Raw genomic sequence first — 16,738 nt, 5'->3', positions numbered from 1 at the left:
AGGTCGGGGCGTACTAGGTACGTACCCGACGAGTAGGTCCGAAGACCTACTCCTTAGAGTAGCTATTATCCGAGTAGCCCCTAATAGAGTCGAGCTCTATCGGAGAGATACTAGTAGGGCCGGAGCTATAACGAGGGTAGCGACCCTATCTACTACTACTACTATAGGAACGACTACGAGAACGGCGCTTATAAGGAGTAGCTACTACCTTAAAGGCGTAGCGTAGGCGCTACGACTTAATTAAGGTCTTATAGCGTATAATCTCGTCTATAGTTATATTATAGTAGAACATATAAGGGACGGCAATGTTGCTAACGCGCTAGGTTAAGGAGTTACCGTACTAACGGCAATAGTTATAGAACTCGAGTAGGGTACGCTAGACGATTAATTCGTAGGTACGTAGGTACGACAACTAGTAGTACTTAGCGAGGAATAAGGCGTCCTTAGCGCGTACGACGTCGTTAAAGTATAGAGTTAAGATAGCGTATAGAGGGATACACTTATAGCGGTTACTAGCGTAGCGCTAGTACGCCTTAGATATGCCCGGCTCGTAAGAAGCGTTATAGGCGTCTAAGAAAAAATGTTAGCGTATACGTATCGTATAAGGGTAGTACTAGGAACTTACCGATGTTAGTAGCCTTTAGGTACTAAGTATAGCGAAAGCATATAAAATTCTAGAGCACCTCGACGGTGCTAACGGCGTAACTAGCTAGGAAGTTCGGTAAGGGTAAGCGTAAACGAGAACGCGAGCGTAGGTTAAAGATAGGGAGGTCGCCGTAGGAGAGACGACGACTATACTCTATAGCGCAGCGTTCCTCCTTAACTAGCTCCTTAGCATTAATAAGGCGCTTAGCCTTAGTAGCGGCCTCGAAGTCGCGACGATAGCGCTTACGCTCCTTAGGACTAACGGCGTATAGACGATAAGTACGATTAGTAAGTAAGATATGCTTAGGCATATAGGTATAGGTAGCGTTACGACCGCGGCTAGTAGAGTCGAGGTAAGGAGAGCGATAGCGTAGAAGATTATACTTATACTAGTTTCTCTCTAAGGTAGTAAGGTAGTCCTCCTCCGTAGCGCGGTCGGCGCGTCTATAAGTATTAAGGTCGTTAGTAGGACTAGGGCGAACGTATAGTAAGCTAGCGTTTAAAGTAGGGTTAACCGGTCCGCCGGCACCTCTAGACATTAGGGTAGGGTCCTCCTTATTATAAGAGGTAGGTATATAGCGTACGCTAGGTAAGGTAGCCGAGAGCTCCTTAATATAGTAGCGTAGGGTAATAAGCTACTCCTTAAGGGGAGTCTTATTAAAACGTATACTATAAGAGGTATAAGTAGAGCTAGAAGCGGGCTTAGCGCGACTACGACGGGTAAGGGTAACTAAGTCCTAGAAGGGGGATAAGGAGCGCTTAGCGCGACGGCGGCGTAAAGTAGAGCTACTACTAAAGTCGGGTTAGCGAGGGTAAGATAGAGTAAGTAACTCCTCGTAGATACGACGTATACGATTAGCGGATACTATAAGAGTACCGTTAAGGAGCATATCCGGAGAAGTATAGACGGACATAGGGGCCTTATAGCGACGGCGGTACTAGGATCCGGGACTAGGGAACAGGTTACGTAGAGTACTAGGCTTATAGCGAGAGCCGGAACTATACGCGCTACTAGTAGAACGCGAGTAAAGGGGACGACGGGGTATAAGGAAGGCAATTATCTTAGATACGCCCTTATAGCAAGCCTCTTCTTCGCGTAGACGAGCTACGGATTCGCGCTTAAAGCGAGTAAGATCGGAATTTAATATTGCGAGATCTATCTACTAGAAAGTTAGTATAAGGTACGTAATTAACTTATAGAGTAAGCCTATTAGAGGAGAGGATAAGTAAGGTTAACGCGTATGCCGCGCGTATGCTACGTACATACGGTTATAATAAAACAATTCTATAAGCGGAAAAAAGTCGAAACTATTAAACATATGCTTAGCGTAAGCGGCGCATATATTAGAAAGGATAAGTAGCATTAGGAAGGGTTACTTACTAGAGGTATTAGGGCTACTAAGCAGATGTTATAAAGCTAATAGGAGGAAGAATTGCTAGCGTAATTTGAAATTCTATATGTTATGCTATAGTATAGACTACTAAGATAATAGCGTTATTATTACGACGCTAGGGCGTACTCTAGTAAAGCCTAGGGAAGCGAGCCCGTACGCGACGTATATATAACGCGACAATTTTACGAATTCCGGCCGTACGCGACGTAACGCTAGATTTAGGAGCAAGTAAAGTAGACGCTACTCCCCCTATACGAGCCCTTACGAGCTATATACGAGGTAACTATAAATAAAGCACGCATTACGTACTATACGCTAGCTATATGCAGTATACCGACTATTAGCCTCTCGGTTACGGATAACCGTATAGAGGAGGGGATAATTATTACTAGAGAGGCTAGGGTAGCCTCTATAACAAAGCCTAAGCCTCTAAGCGAGGCTTAGTATATATAAGCATATCTTTACTTTCGAAGACACTAATACTCGGGGCATCGATTAGTCTTTACTATTAGTAACTATATTACTAGTAGGACTTTATACGTTGCTATATACCTTTATACTCTTATACTAACCTAGTAAAGAATTAGTCCTCTTATGCTCTTTGCCTAAGGTATAAGTCCTCTAAGCTCGCTTAACGTACTCTATTACTTATATACGACGCCTTAATCCCTAGAGACGAGAACTCTACGCTTAGAGCAGCATAGATAGAAGACTAAGTAGACGGTTAAGGATATAGAAGGACCGTCTATAGAGCTACTCTAATAGCTAAGTCGATAGCTAAGGAAATGGAAACAAATAGAGTAAACATATATGTTTCTACTACTAAGGGTTTTATCGCAGAATTAGGCGATTTCGAAGCTTAACGGAGCTCGCTTTCTAAAGGGGGGGTAATAATATAGTTTAGCTCTAATTCGAACTATAGTCCTCGGCTACTACCGAGTAACGCTAAGGCCCTACGTCGCGCACCTCGTAACGCACTATATTAGCTAGTTTAAGCTTACGCTCCTCTTTCCCTCCTTCGTACGATAGTCTATAAATTAAACTGTTATTAGACCTTATTAACCCTAGATACATTACCTTAGATAACGCTACCTATAACGATACTATAATAAGAGCCCTATCTAAGCAATTATAAGAGGATAGATCTATTAATTAGGATCCTATTTAGTATCGGACGCGGTGCTTTAGTTACTAGACTAATCTAATGCTTTAAGCCTTTTAGAGTGCCTTAACTAAGGAAGCTATCGACGAGGCAAAGAGGATAGCTAACTACGATAATCCGGCTAAGGTGCTATAGCGTAGTAAGTCTAAATAGGCCGCGGCCCGCCGAGGAGGCTATTCGTTACCTTAAGTAGTTAATAAAGACTATTAAGAAGTATAAGCGTCTTACTCGCCTCTTTAAAGTTACTATAGGCTATACTATATTTACTAATAATTCGACGAGGTAGAATAGCTATTTTAAGATGTTCGAGAGAGCCCTATAATACTATAATATCCTTACCCGCTAGTAGGTCGAACACCTAGAACTATATAGATATCCTCTATATCTAAAGCATTAGGTAGTCATTTAGGACACCTACGACTTCCTTAAGTAGTTCCTCCTTATTACTAAGGACGTAGAGGGCGACGGCGTAACTCTTAAGTAGGTATGTCTCTAATAGGGTAGGATTTTATAAATATTGCTAACTTTTAACCTAGGTCATTATTGCTATAGACTTCCTTAGACTCTACTACGATTAAGCCGCTATCTAGCATTAACATAATGCTCCGTTCCTCGCCGTACTCTAGTCTAGTTAATACTACTACGAATAGTAGTATACTACTAACGACAAATCGCCCGTATACTAGTCTACAATCCTCTTCTACCTAGCGTATTAATATAGCTACATTATAGCCCATTAGGAGGATAACTAGATTAGTAAAGGAGTAAGAGCTACGAGGAGTCTATATAACTAGGAATATTAAGTTGTCTCGATAGCTATAGCTACTATAGCACCTACTACATCTACGACAATAGGTAGTCTAAATATTAGGAATTTTCACGAGTAGAAGAAGACCTTAAACGTCGTTAAACCTATTACTAATGAGTTCGACTACTTTATTAAAGGCGACCCCCTCGCTATTAATAACCCTCTATAATGGTAGCTCGAGCCTTAGTAGCGTCGACAATATCCTAACCTATCGTAGATAGCTATCGACGTACTATTAGCAAACCCTATATTAGTAGAGTCTAAGCGAGTGTTTAGCAGCTATAGACGAACTCTATTATAGGATAGAGCTTAGATTAGCTTTGAACACATAGAGATAATTAAGTGCCTTAAGAACTAGAAGAAAAACTAGCGGTTTAACTACCTTCCTATATAAGAGGTAGGGGACGACGAATATATCGACATTAAAGCCTTTAACGACGACGACGACGACGAGGTAGCTATATAGAGCATGATTTCAATTAAAATGGAACTGCAACTGCAATGGAACTGACATCTAGATAGCTGGATTTCAATGAATTGAAATAGCATAGAAATCGAGACTAATTCTAGCCGTTCCATTTAATGACCTCCCTGACGCCCGGTCGACCCAATATCAATATGCTATGTGGAATGCCGCAGCTCTCCCCCTATGTTTCGCGCAGCCGAGCGGTCCGTTTGAAGACGGCACGAAAGTCATCGTATCCATGGATCATGATTACTATCGAAGTCATGGGTTGCCTGTCTGGTTAACAGTAGGTCCATTCAATCTGGTAGGGAGGCGTCTCGTGTAGATTCCGCTCCCGTCTCGAATTTGTGACATGTCGGAAGATACAACTGCCAGAGGTACTATACGCCTCACACATCTGTCAATAAATCCATGCTGTTACTCTCTATGACCGTTCCAGGATCAGGTTTGTCATGCTCATAGACGAAGTTTCAGCTTGGCATATGGTGGACACTGCCATGTTGCCCCACTTTGTTTGCGCGACTACCCACCCTGCATCGTGCTCGTTCCTTGGTCCAAGGTCGACCTCTTCGCCGATCTCAGCCACAACGTTGAAGGGCTCTTCTGTCAAGTACGAGAGAGGAAAAGACCGTTCTTCCGATGGGGAGATCATGGCTCGAGGCTTGATGCATTGAATGCATGAACGATTGCCCGAGCAGATTTTTCAATTGGTCTACGGATCAAGGATACCGTCATGGTGCTTATTGACTACCTGGCCATAGTCTGTGAGTTTCAAGACTATCTCAGACGCTAGACTTATAAGCCCAGGAAGAACTGCGCCTTCCTGTTTTTCTGCTCTCTTCAGCACCACTCTCGAGAGTTCAAACTTTATCTCGACATATCAAAACAGTCTTGGACCCTTCTTCAAGCCTTCAATGTCCCTGACTTGGCAATACCGCCCTGTCGATCTTGGAACATCAATTATGGCTGATACTAAACCAACGTTGGCTTGTACCACTGCCCAAGTCCAATCTTCGAGTGTCCGTTTCATCCAGTCTTCTTCTTCCAGCCTGGAAGCACTCGGCTCCCTCCCAGCAGACCAACTCGTTATATTATTCACACCCGCAATCCCAAGAGAGGGCAGCCGTGAGGACCCCTTCGAGGTCCTCGGTCGAGCTCTGAGCAAACGACATGCTAGGGTCCGACACGTCCCATTCGTCGCAAAAGTCGGTCTGACAGATCTCCATGCCGCGTGGGTTCGGAAAGCAGGAGCCATCATTGTTGTCAATTGCGACCCAGCCCTTTTGATCGACACCAAAGCCACTGGCAACATGTCGTCTCAGACCAAGTTTGCGGCCCAAGTCTCGGATACCCTGCAAGCCCTCCGTGGATCGTCAAAGATACCGCTCTCCTGTGTCCACATCAGCCCTTCTTCTGCAGCACCAGCGAGCATCACTGGTTACGACAACTTGGTCGTGTGCTCTTCTTATTCGGTAGCGAATATGGAGAAAGCTGCATCCATGTTGATGTGCTAACATATGCTTGAACCCGGGGGTATGGCAGAGGCCTGGGCCTTGGAATTAATGTAGATCATGAACACGCTCCGAACGTGACGGGATTGGTTGTGCAAAGAACGGGGCGTTCCTGCCCTGGTCAAGGATGTAACATCTCATGATTGCGGGAAATGGTGGTTGTTCACTGTCTCGGAAAATGCTGTCCGTCCATCAATAAACATCCTTTGATCATAGTCTCGGCCTTGAAAGCGGTATCTCCAAAACTGTATTCACGTTTTTTCCAATTCAACGTTTGGCTCGAGTACACAATTACCTCATCCCGGAGTGATCTCCATGTCAAACGTCTCACCGTCGCAAGGGATATTTCGCGGTACTTCACCCTGCATCAAACAAAAGCCCATCCTCTGCAGCATGGGAAAGCCCAGGCCGGCCCATGCCATTCTTTCCACGCAAACTCCTCATTCTCTCTGACAAACATCTTGTACATCTCTACCAGATGTGGTCACAGCACATTCTACGTGGCAATGTTGAAGCCTGCAGGAAGGACCAAACTCACGGCCAGCTGCTTGAGACGCCCTTTGCCAAAAACCTGCATGCGTTTGCATGACATGCAAGTCAGCCTCATGCATGCGAAACATTGGGGCGATTTGTCCAATGTCCATACTTGGGGCGATGAGGCGAAATGAATGCAACACCGCTCGCGGCGTCACGGCCGCCATCCGAGGAGAAGACATAACAACAGATCAGCATGCTGATTTTCCTCTTTCTGCGTTTCTCTGTTCGCTTGTCTTTTTGTCTTTGCATGAGGAAAAGAAGAGCATGGTAGGCGATACGACTCGCTAGACTTGTTTGTGATGCATCGACAAAGACGACTAAGGGGGGCAAATACATCCGTCGGCCGACAAGGCACAATCTGTGTCTTATTCCCTTGGATCTTTGGAGAAGGAGCATAATGCACCAAAAGGCCATACATTAGCGAGCCATGCTGTTCAAACCACGAGACATTCGGCAGGCAGGCACGTACGTAATGCAACCCTACCATTCGCATACCTTCGGCCAAGCATCCATCACCGATAGATGAAGGATACCAACCAAGGCCGCACCATCGCGAGCAGAAGTACCCGGATATGTGTGGGTGGGCTTGGCGGATTTCCTCACCAAAGCGTATCCGAGTACTTCTGCTCGCGATGGTGGCCGGCTCCCTTTCTAACACTCTAGACGTTGTAACCGTGCGCCACATCCCGCCCTTACTCCCCCGGCAGCTATGCCATCTGCCGAAGGTTAACAATACCGATGCCACAAAACAGCCCCACATGTGAGAGAGAGAGAGCCACATGGCTTGCTTGCATCTCCATTCGGCGTGAGTGATGTTACGTGGGTACCTCTCCAAAACGCCTTTCGGACCAGCTGCCGTACCAGTCGAGACACCCTGTCCAAAACCGCCGGTTAATATCATAAAACAGAAAAGGGCGACAGACACCCTTACCTTATCTGATCCTTTACACTTTCGGCTGGTCCGCCGTGCCCCGTTGGAGCGTGATACCAAAGAAAGGGTCCCGAAACCGAAGCAGATCCATGATTGTGACTGGCTTGAGGGGTGGAGGGTTTCCGTACACCTTCGGACCAGTGGCCGTCTCCGATGTGTGCGAGGGCGACGGGAAGGGATAGCTAGCCGACGTCATTCCTGCTTTGTTCATTGGACGACAGGCGTTTAGCCGTGCTGCTTGCTGGCTGCTGGTTTTCCGCACTGGCCTTTTTCCTATCAGCAATGTTTGCAGGTATGGTGATCATTATGATAATCGATCTCTTATGCATTCCAGGGAAGACATTGCCATGTTGGTCTACTCACCGGTCGAGGTAGGAAGATGGTATTGGTGGAATCTGCTTGGTGGTCGTCATATTGTGGCCCCAAGGGTCCAGCGAACGTCTTTTGTTGTCACATATAGGTCCGCTTATAGGGCCTGTTCTCGTTGTCGCCATCTCTGCCCTAACTGATCGCACATGAAGGAAATACTGCTGTATATTATAACCTGGATCCCGATAGAAAGGGCGTTCAAATGTCGTGCTTGGGTTGGGCCTTCACGTTCGGACTGCATACTTTCTGTCGAATCTAGTTCTGTATTTCTCGTGGCGTCTATATGCTTGTGGCTTTGGGATGCATCTACATGTAGCATTCTATCCGTGAGCACGGCTCTCTAGAATTCAGTTCAGGTTTAGGCGTCCATCGGTATGCATCGATCTCGTACTTGGCAAGCCCTTACGGCCGAACGGCGTCAGTGTAATATCCTGATGGAGATGCAATGACCAGCGGTATATTGCTCGGTGACGACAGCGAGCGAAGCTTGTACTGGACGATTAGGCATGATAGCCGGTTTCTTGGCTCCATGCTGCTGACATGGCAATAGGTGAGAATGTTGTTAGGTGTGAGATCATTTCTGGTTCCACTCCAACTTCATTCTACCTTCAGCGTTTTGGTAGTTCTTCAGCGATTCAACACATTCGGCACCAGTCTTGGCTTCGATCATGATGTTGGAGTTGTTGTTTGCGATGAAGCCGCTCTTGACGGCAGTGCGCACCCATTGGAGAAGGCCGTCGTAGTAGCCCTCGACATTGAAGACGATGACGCCACGGGCGTGAATACCCAGCTGGTTCCAGGTGGTGACTTCCATGAGTTCTTCCATGGTGCCATAGCCTCCACTGAGTGCGACGAAGCCACCACCCTCACCGCCATCGATGACCTCGCGAGCCATGGCTTGCTTGCGCGAGTGCATATCTGCGACAACGGTGGTGCGACCAAAGGTTGACTCGTCAATAACGGAATCCAGGGGTGCGCCTTCCTTGTAGTCGCGCTCGTACTTGACAAGAGCCTCGGGAATGATACCGTGGACAGCGTCCGGACCGGCCAGGGAGACCAGAGTCTTGGCGACTTCGCCCATTATGCCGACAGTGCCACCTCCGTATACCAGTTTCATGTTGTTCTCATGGAGGGCTTGGGCGAGTTCGCGAGCGGCGGCAAGATGAGCGGGGGAGTTGCCTCCGGAGGCACCGCAGCTAAGAAGGGCAATGTCAGAGGCTTCATTCTATGACTCGAGCAGGAACACACTTACAAGACACAGACGACAGGCTTGTTCGAAGTGGCGGGCGAGGGGGTTACGGCGTCTCCTGCCTTTGGTTCCATCTTGGCGTTGATTGCCATGTTGCTACGTGTAAGGACGGTGTGTATACGTGTGAGTGGTTAGTGGAGGAAGGAAGTGTTCAGAGAAGAGGAAGGAGCGAAGCAGGCAGAAGTGGAAGGAGAGATGACAAGTTGATATTGAGGCTGAGAATAGACTATCGAATGGAGCACATGTTTACGATCGGCTTCCATCATTGGCGGCGTGCATGTGAGGGAGTCATTCGGCCCCGGCTCTCAACCGTCGTCGCCGAAACACAGACTCGGTGTATCGCTCTTCCCAAGTCGTGAGGAAACCTGCATTCTCGAGGTCAGAGAAGAGAATGAGGAGGCGACTGTGACTTCCTTCAGTCCATCGTACAGGGATCAATTGGACGAGAGATGCAGTGCGGAAGGAGCAAAAGTTGCATCTTCACCCATGTCCAGAATGACGACACAGCTGACGCACAGGGCAATCCTTCTCCAGATCTGCGGACAAGGCCGCCGCAGGAACGACCCAGATGTTTGATTGTTGCTCCTTTCCGATTTGTCCCCATTTCTGCACATCAATCACATCACAATCATGGCGCAAAGTTGGGATTATATCGCCAAAATCGTATCGCTAGGTGACTCTGGTTGCGGAAAGTCCAGTGTATGTAGTCGCTCATATCATGTCCCTCCCCAGCAACAGCAGCTTACCCGTACTGTTTACAGCTCACGATAAGACTGTGCGAAGGACGCTTCTCCCCTCACCACGATGTAACCATTGGTGTCGAATTCGGCAGTCGCATTGTACCTGTTGGTCCTCCTGCCTCATTAGCTCTCAAAGTCAACGACCCGTCCGCCGACCCTACCACTGAAACACCATCAAATACCGATTCGCCAAATCAAAAGCATATGAAACTATCGTTATGGGATACCGCTGGACAAGAGACGTACAAGTCAATCACACGATCATACTTCAGAGGTGCCAGCGGTGCCCTACTGGTCTTCGACATCACAAGGCGTGCTACTTTCGAAGCCGTGACAGCATGGTTGAACGACCTCCGCCAGATTGCAGAAGAAAACATCATCGTCGTGCTCGTCGGAAACAAGAGCGATCTTGCTGCTTCAACCACAGTGGCCGAGGGAGCCGGCTCCGAGAACAAGCGTCAAGTCACACAGGAAGAAGCCGAAACGTGGTGTAAAGAGAATAAGGTCATGCAATACGTCGAGACCTCGGCAAAGAGCGGCGACAATGTCGAAAGAGCTTTCCGTGAGGTCGCAGAGAGAATATATCAAAACATCGAGGCCGGAAAGTACGACCTGAATGACAGACGATCAGGAGTCAAGGGTCCTGGAGCTGGTGGCGGCAACACTGCGAGAACCATCAATCTGGGCATGAACGACGCTGCTTCTGTTCAGAAACGAGGCAAGCAAGGCGCGTGTTGTTGATATTGTTATACTACCAGCGTTTTTGTTTAGGGATTCTGAAGCATAGCGGGCGTTGCGGGCATGGCCAAAAAGGTCTTTGGGCGCTTTTGAATCAGTTATTGACACGCTAATATCACCTTCTTTACAATGCTGAAATGAGCTAGGTCCGATTCCAAGCTTTCGGTTCACTACCGTCTATTGTCGCCTTTGATGCATTTCGACAGAAGGTGCATTTTCACTGTCCTCATACTCTTCACTCGTGTTGAGCTTGTCTACACTTGTTGCGGCGCTCACTTGCTAGCCGACACCGCTTTTTATCGTCTTCTGCAGTGAGGTGGGCTGTCTCTAGACATCTCACCTTGTATATCCTCCATTTCACACCATTCCCTTTCACTCGCACATTTAGATCAATCTGCTTCCTATATTAACCTGCCAGCACTGTTCCACCTTCTTAGCCTATCGTTCATATGGTTCCCTCTGTTCGTGGCCACTACGCTCCGCTTCTCGATTTAACTTCTTCATCTCATCTACAGTCTACCCAACTACCTTTATGGTTATAAGCCTTCGGCGGTCCCGACTTTTTACCTATCCAGCACAACAATCGCGAATACCGGTACTCGACAACATCGGAACACTGCACTCGAACATTCACTGCTTCGGTTCTGTTCACAATGTCGAAAAGACAAGCAGATTACGACTACGATTCGTCTGACGACGACGATGAAGAGATCAGCAGCTACGATGCTACTGCAGTCGAAGAGGCACCCAAGACCCCAGCCAACCATCCCTCGTTTGCCAAAGCCAAGGAGAAGCACCGAGCGATCATACAGCTTCTGGAAGAGCCGCTCAAAGAAACCACAAGCACTAGCAGCAACGTCAACAAGCTTTCCAGCATGATTGAAGAACGTAGGGAATGCTGCCCTATGATTGAAATCCGTATTACCGTTGCAGGTGGCATGGGGTCCGGCAAATCAAGCGTCAGCAATGCCCTTATCTCTGTGGGATTACTGACTCCCACGGTACGTCAAGAAGATCCTGTACGCAAGCGTCATCACTGATCATTGAGCACAGGGCGATAGTGGCTTGAGCGAGACGCTGGTCATCCATGAATTCAGGAGGGTTCGGCCTGACCAGACACAACCTTTCAGGGCAGAGATCGAATACTACCGCGGTGCCGAGCTGGAGGAAATTATGGCTACTGAGTTCAAGCAAGCCTATGCCGCCGTCGACCCGTCCGAAGATAACGTTTCCGACTCTGAAGATATAGATTTTGACGACTCCGAGAAGGACCACGATGAGTATGGGCACATACAGGCTATCTCCAATCTTTTTTGCAACCGCCCCGAATGCGCTTCTGTCGAGGCGACCAAAGAGTTTCTTCGCCAAGCTCACAGCGAGAACGACAAAGCAGCTATCGCTCGCATGGTACGTTGGTCCGAAGAAATTATCAGGAATTACACGGAAAAGAGTGTTGGGAGCACTGTGGTCATGGAGTCTGCAACCACAGCGGATCTTCTCCAAGAGTTGCGAGGGTTCACTCACACCACCGTCAAAAAGGGTCAAGACTATGGATGCGAACGTGCTTGCTGGCCCATTGTCAAAAAAATCACATTCTGTCTCGACACCCCTCTCCTCAACGACGGGATTGTTCTGGTGGACACACCTGGCTTGAACGATTGTGATCCTACACGAGCTGCCATGGTCAAGAAGGAGTTTGCGAGAAGCATCTTCGTTCTTATCATAGCGCAGATCAGTCGAGCAATCAACGATGATACAGTCCTGCGATATTTGCGAAAGGGATACTTCTCACACCGAATCGGAAAAGTTATCCCTGTTCTTACACACACCGACTCTCTCAGCCAGTTCCAAGGTTGGGGAAATGCCAACGACGTTCAGAAAGACCGATTGCAAGAAGCCGAAGATGAAGTCGACCAGCTTGAGAAGGAGCTTGAACAGCTCCGTGCCAACAAAAGACAAAAAATAGCAACGAGCGAGATACCGTATCGCGTTCAAAAAGAACAATTGCTGTGAGTAACTTATCCGCAGAAAGTGATCGTCGGCTGACGGTCTTTTATAGGCGAAAACTACAGGTAGCCAAAGCTCAGTAAGTAGGCGCACTATATCTGCACCTCTCCGCAACTAACAGCATTTTGACAGGAAAGATCGATGTGGTATCATGATTCGAAATGAGTACGTCACCGAGACTTTGCAGAATAAATACAGGACAACAACCAGGGATGTAACCCCCCTTCCTGTCTTCTGTGTGTCCACCTTGGTGTATGAGAGTCACCGTGCTGGATTCAAAAAATCAAGCGTCCCGGTCCTATCTGTGGCAGACACCCAAATCCCTGCTCTTCGTCACTATCTGCGACGCGCAACTGGAGAGAGACCTTTCAATATAGTCACGTTCCATTACGAGAACACCTTGCCCTCAATCATCAGCAGCTTTGAGATGTGGTGCTGCAAGGCTCACCTGAATGGCAGCGAAAGGTTGGAGGCAATTGTGACCGATCTGAAGCCGGTGAGTACCAGAAATACAATGCTATGAACTGCGCAACGCTGACAAATCGTAGATATGCTCGGCAGTCGTAAAAGATTTCATAGACATGGTCAACAACGAGATTAAGCGCATACTGGATGTCCTCATACTCAATGAGCAGACGCTGAATGAGCAGAGCCATGATGTTTGCCAGGGATGGGAAACCATAAGTCCTCCAAAGTATCGCAACCTGGTAAAGAAGAGGGGCTTCCGACTCAAAACCAAAGCGCTTCCCGGATTATACTGGAACGGAGACCTCATCAAGATATCAAACCCCCTCATACTGGCCAGATGCCAGAGCCTGCTGGACATGATTATCAATTCGGAGATTAACATTGCCATCGCTTTGGAAGAGCATGTCAACCAAATGAGTACCAGCGTCCGGGAAGATCGGCAGTCGACTTTCGTGAAGCTCGAACCCTTCTCCCATCTGGTTGACCTGAAGAAAACGGAGATGAGAAAAACAGTCGCGGAATCCTTCAGCTCACTCAAGGCCGAATTCGAAGGTGTCATTCACGAACTCACCTCGCCACACCCAGACGAAAGAGATGCGTCAATCACCTCGCGATGCATGGTTCCGATATACGAATCAACTGAAGCTATCAAGGGCAAAAATTCTAATGTACGCAAGCCTCAGCATATGAGGCGTCAACTTCGCATAATGGGAGGCCTGTGGTCGTCTGTCCATGAAACAGCTCGTTCTGAATTACAACAAGTCTTGGACATGCACTGCACCGAGCTTTCCAGCAGTGTCCAGGCCAGCCTGCAGGAAATCCAAAACAGCTTCGTCAACTGTTATCGGGACAAGGAAGTCGAGCCAGAAGAGGAGAGAAAGATGAGGGGGGAACTCACTCGTCGCGTACAACTTGCAAAGGAGATACTGCCGCAGATGGGAGATGACATTGAGAAAAGCAAGGAGAACGAACCCAAAAAAAGTCGACCCCACCGAAGCACTACGAACACGCCAGGAGCAGAATGAGATCTTGGTGAGGAAGAATTAAACATGTGTAATACATCTCGATAAGATCACGAACACAAAATGCGAACAATGACAAGACTTTGACGAGCCCTGTTTCTGCTCCCGATCACATGGTCATGCACAAACTTGCATAGTTGACACCATCAGAATGTAGCACACTGATCTCTCTGGACCATCTTGCTAACTACAACAGTGTCTTGAAGTTTGATAGCTAGATCTGAGGAGCGATTGAACGGCTGAGATTCTCAAGTTCAGTGTGAATGTCGTTGACCTGCAGTCAACGTTACAGACTCTTTCTTCCTCTGGACAAGCACGCTGAAATAGAAACTATCTTGCGATCTGATGATTGGTTTGGAGGGCAGTTGCGACGCTGAAATACTTCAGCTTTGACATGGTCTTCTGTGATCTACAGTTTACGTTGGCTAGTGCTCCATGGATATTGATTCTTACTATGAAGAAACATTGTGCATCTTTGTAGTTGGGTGGGTCCTGAGCGAAATGGGAAGTTGAGATAGCCTTTTCAAACATAACTTTAACTGATACTTCTCAGGTACACGTATGAACGTCGAACCTGTCTTCCATATACAATCTAGCTTCAAGGAGATGTTCTGAGTTCTGGAGAAGTGTGTGGGCAAGAAGAACAATTTCTTGGGCCTTCTGAAGGTAGTCACGACTCGAGGGGCTTTCTTCACTCGACAGCGGCGTTCTGACAACGGGTTCGTTCAACCTGGCACGAAAGTCATCCTTTCCTTGAACGCATTCACTCCATCTCGTTTTTGCCAGACTCAATGGCATCTCCCTTTCATCATCCACTCGCAGCAATATTGCTGGATTTCGATTCACTGAGGGTGGACTACACATCTTCAGTGTACATTTTATGCTCACACAGCCTTCACCTTTACACCTCACACCTTCACCTCGACCTCCGAGAGGTCCGACTAGCTATTTAAATAACCTCCGCCATCTCTCCCAGACCTTCTCCTCAATTCATACACACATCCCACCATCTCTCCCACTTCTCAACCTTCTCATTTTTCGGACCAATCTCTCTTCTCTCCTCCAACTAGTCTCGACATCTTAACCACATCATCTTGTTCTTGGACTGGTTCACAAGACGGCCGGACTTTCTCAAGAAATACCTCATCGACTCACTCTTACATCGCCACCAAATTACCTACCCCTCCCTTTCAGGTGATTCACATTAGCGAACTCAGCCGGACCGTCTTCACTCGCAGTCCCACAACAGCCTTCATATCGATACCTTCCTCTGCTGTCAACATTGGCCTAACGACCTACTCTACTCCAAACCTTGTTTATGCACAACAACAGTATCCTCAAAAACACATATCATGATGCATACTACTGGAGAAAAGATCGCGGATCTCAACACACCTGATAGAATGCTTGCTGCTGGCGCCCCTCACCGATCATGCCATCAGCGCGCTCTGAACTTCGCAGGACAGATCTCTATCACATTTCAGAAGGTGTTCCAGAGAAACCAGTACACCGACTGTCATGTCGAGGCCCTCGTCCAACACGTCAATGGCATTCTAGACGCTCGTCCTTCGAATGAGGTCCGCTTCGCCTTCATCGGCCACATGGGTTGTGGTAAATCATCGTTGATCAATGCCATCCTGGGCATCTTTGACATCGCCCGCAAGGTAAGTCAGACAGATCGCAATTTCCTTACATGGTGCTAAAAGTATGCATAGGATGGCAGTACGGGACTTAGCTGTACCTGGATGATCCAAGAATTCAGACGATCTTTGCCTAACCAAACTGCACCTTTCCGAGCCGAGATCTTGTTCTATGACGAGATAGAGCTGGAGAAGCTTTTCGCTACCATGGTTTCAGAGCTTCTCAGAGCCATCGCCTCCGACAACAACCGCGATGCTGAACAACAAGAGGATGATGAAGTTGAGAAAGTTGCCAAACGTGGAACCGCTCATATCAAGACATTTCGGGCCTTGTTTCACCACAAGCCTGAGTTCGAAACAGACCATACTACCAAATCATTCGTCTCCCAGGCCGAAAGCGACCAAGGCAGAGATATTGTCAGCATGATGGTCATGTGGGCTGGAGAGCTCATTCGTCAAGCAAAGACGGAGTTCCAATCAACAACACAAAGTGAATTGCTTCAGCAAATGCGCAACTACACACATGGTCCAGTGGACTGCGAAGACGATGAACATGTGTTTTGGCCTTTGATCAAGAAGGCGACATTCGGTCTCACAGGCTGCCCAGTGCTTGAAGATGGTGTAATTCTTGTTGATATGCCGGGATCGCACGATTCGAACTCGATCCAGGCACTCACATCCAGGAGAGCACTGAGGGAGTGCAATTACTATGTTCCCACTGCAGCAATCATCAGAGCTTTGAGCGACGACACTCTGAACGATTGCCTTGAAGAAGGGTTCAGAAGAAAGAAAGTCTTTGTCGTCCTTACCAAGATCGATGACATCGACACAAGTCTGAGTGGAAAGCAGGCTGAACTAACAGCACGGCTTGCTGACCTTCGTGAACAACGCCTCTGTGCCAAAAGAGAAGGCAGGACTCAGGAGAAGGCAGCTATCGTTGAGCAGGAAGAAGAATTGGAAGAGGAGTTACGACTGGTGAGAGCAGATGAGTCACCGTCGACCGCCATCATGGAACGCAACAGCAAAGTGGCAAACAATATGATCGATGACT

At 47.7% G+C, this 16,738-nt stretch overlaps 5 protein-coding genes across 5 annotated transcripts; 3 read left to right on the top strand and 2 right to left on the bottom strand.

Moving 5' to 3' along the window:
* The first annotated feature begins 5,163 nt into the window (after positions 1-5,163).
* M438DRAFT_350486 (uncharacterized protein) lies at positions 5,164-6,214 on the top strand. The gene has a single exon (XM_029906646.1). The coding sequence runs from the start codon at positions 5,438-5,440 to the stop codon at positions 5,987-5,989; it is 552 nt and encodes a 183-aa protein (XP_029754537.1). The 5' UTR covers positions 5,164-5,437; the 3' UTR covers positions 5,990-6,214.
* A 403-nt stretch (positions 6,215-6,617) lies between these two features.
* Positions 6,618-7,777, bottom strand: M438DRAFT_183274 (uncharacterized protein). Its single transcript, XM_029899200.1, has one exon. The coding sequence runs from the start codon at positions 7,422-7,424 to the stop codon at positions 6,675-6,677; it is 750 nt and encodes a 249-aa protein (XP_029754536.1). The 5' UTR covers positions 7,425-7,777; the 3' UTR covers positions 6,618-6,674.
* A 218-nt stretch (positions 7,778-7,995) lies between these two features.
* On the bottom strand, positions 7,996-9,146 carry M438DRAFT_330026 (lysine decarboxylase-like protein-like protein; the record flags this gene model as incomplete). The annotated part of the gene is made up of 2 exons (XM_029903276.1): positions 7,996-9,019; positions 9,076-9,146. 2 exons carry the CDS (start codon positions 9,144-9,146, stop codon positions 8,398-8,400), a joined length of 693 nt encoding a protein of 230 aa, XP_029754535.1. The 3' UTR covers positions 7,996-8,397.
* A 432-nt stretch (positions 9,147-9,578) lies between these two features.
* Positions 9,579-10,708, top strand: M438DRAFT_308101 (secretion related GTPase SrgD). The gene is made up of 2 exons (XM_029902325.1): positions 9,579-9,771; positions 9,834-10,708. Exons 1-2 carry the CDS (start codon positions 9,703-9,705, stop codon positions 10,551-10,553), a joined length of 789 nt encoding a protein of 262 aa, XP_029754534.1. The 5' UTR covers positions 9,579-9,702; the 3' UTR covers positions 10,554-10,708.
* Positions 10,709-11,203: 495 nt separating this feature from the next.
* M438DRAFT_370273 (uncharacterized protein) lies at positions 11,204-14,115 on the top strand (the record flags this gene model as incomplete). Its single annotated transcript, XM_029908175.1, has 5 exons — positions 11,204-11,551; positions 11,604-12,559; positions 12,610-12,636; positions 12,690-13,053; positions 13,106-14,115. The coding sequence occupies 5 exons, from the start codon at positions 11,204-11,206 to the stop codon at positions 14,048-14,050; spliced, it is 2,640 nt and encodes an 879-aa protein (XP_029754533.1). The 3' UTR covers positions 14,051-14,115.
* Between the last annotated feature and the right edge of the window lie 2,623 nt (positions 14,116-16,738).

Source organism: Aureobasidium pullulans (assembly GCF_000721785.1).
Source record: "Aureobasidium pullulans EXF-150 unplaced genomic scaffold scaffold_58, whole genome shotgun sequence".
Taxonomy (NCBI): domain Eukaryota; kingdom Fungi; phylum Ascomycota; class Dothideomycetes; order Dothideales; family Saccotheciaceae; genus Aureobasidium; species Aureobasidium pullulans.
The sequence above is the reverse complement of the archived record's forward strand: the minus strand, read 5'-3'. Positions and strand labels throughout refer to the sequence as shown.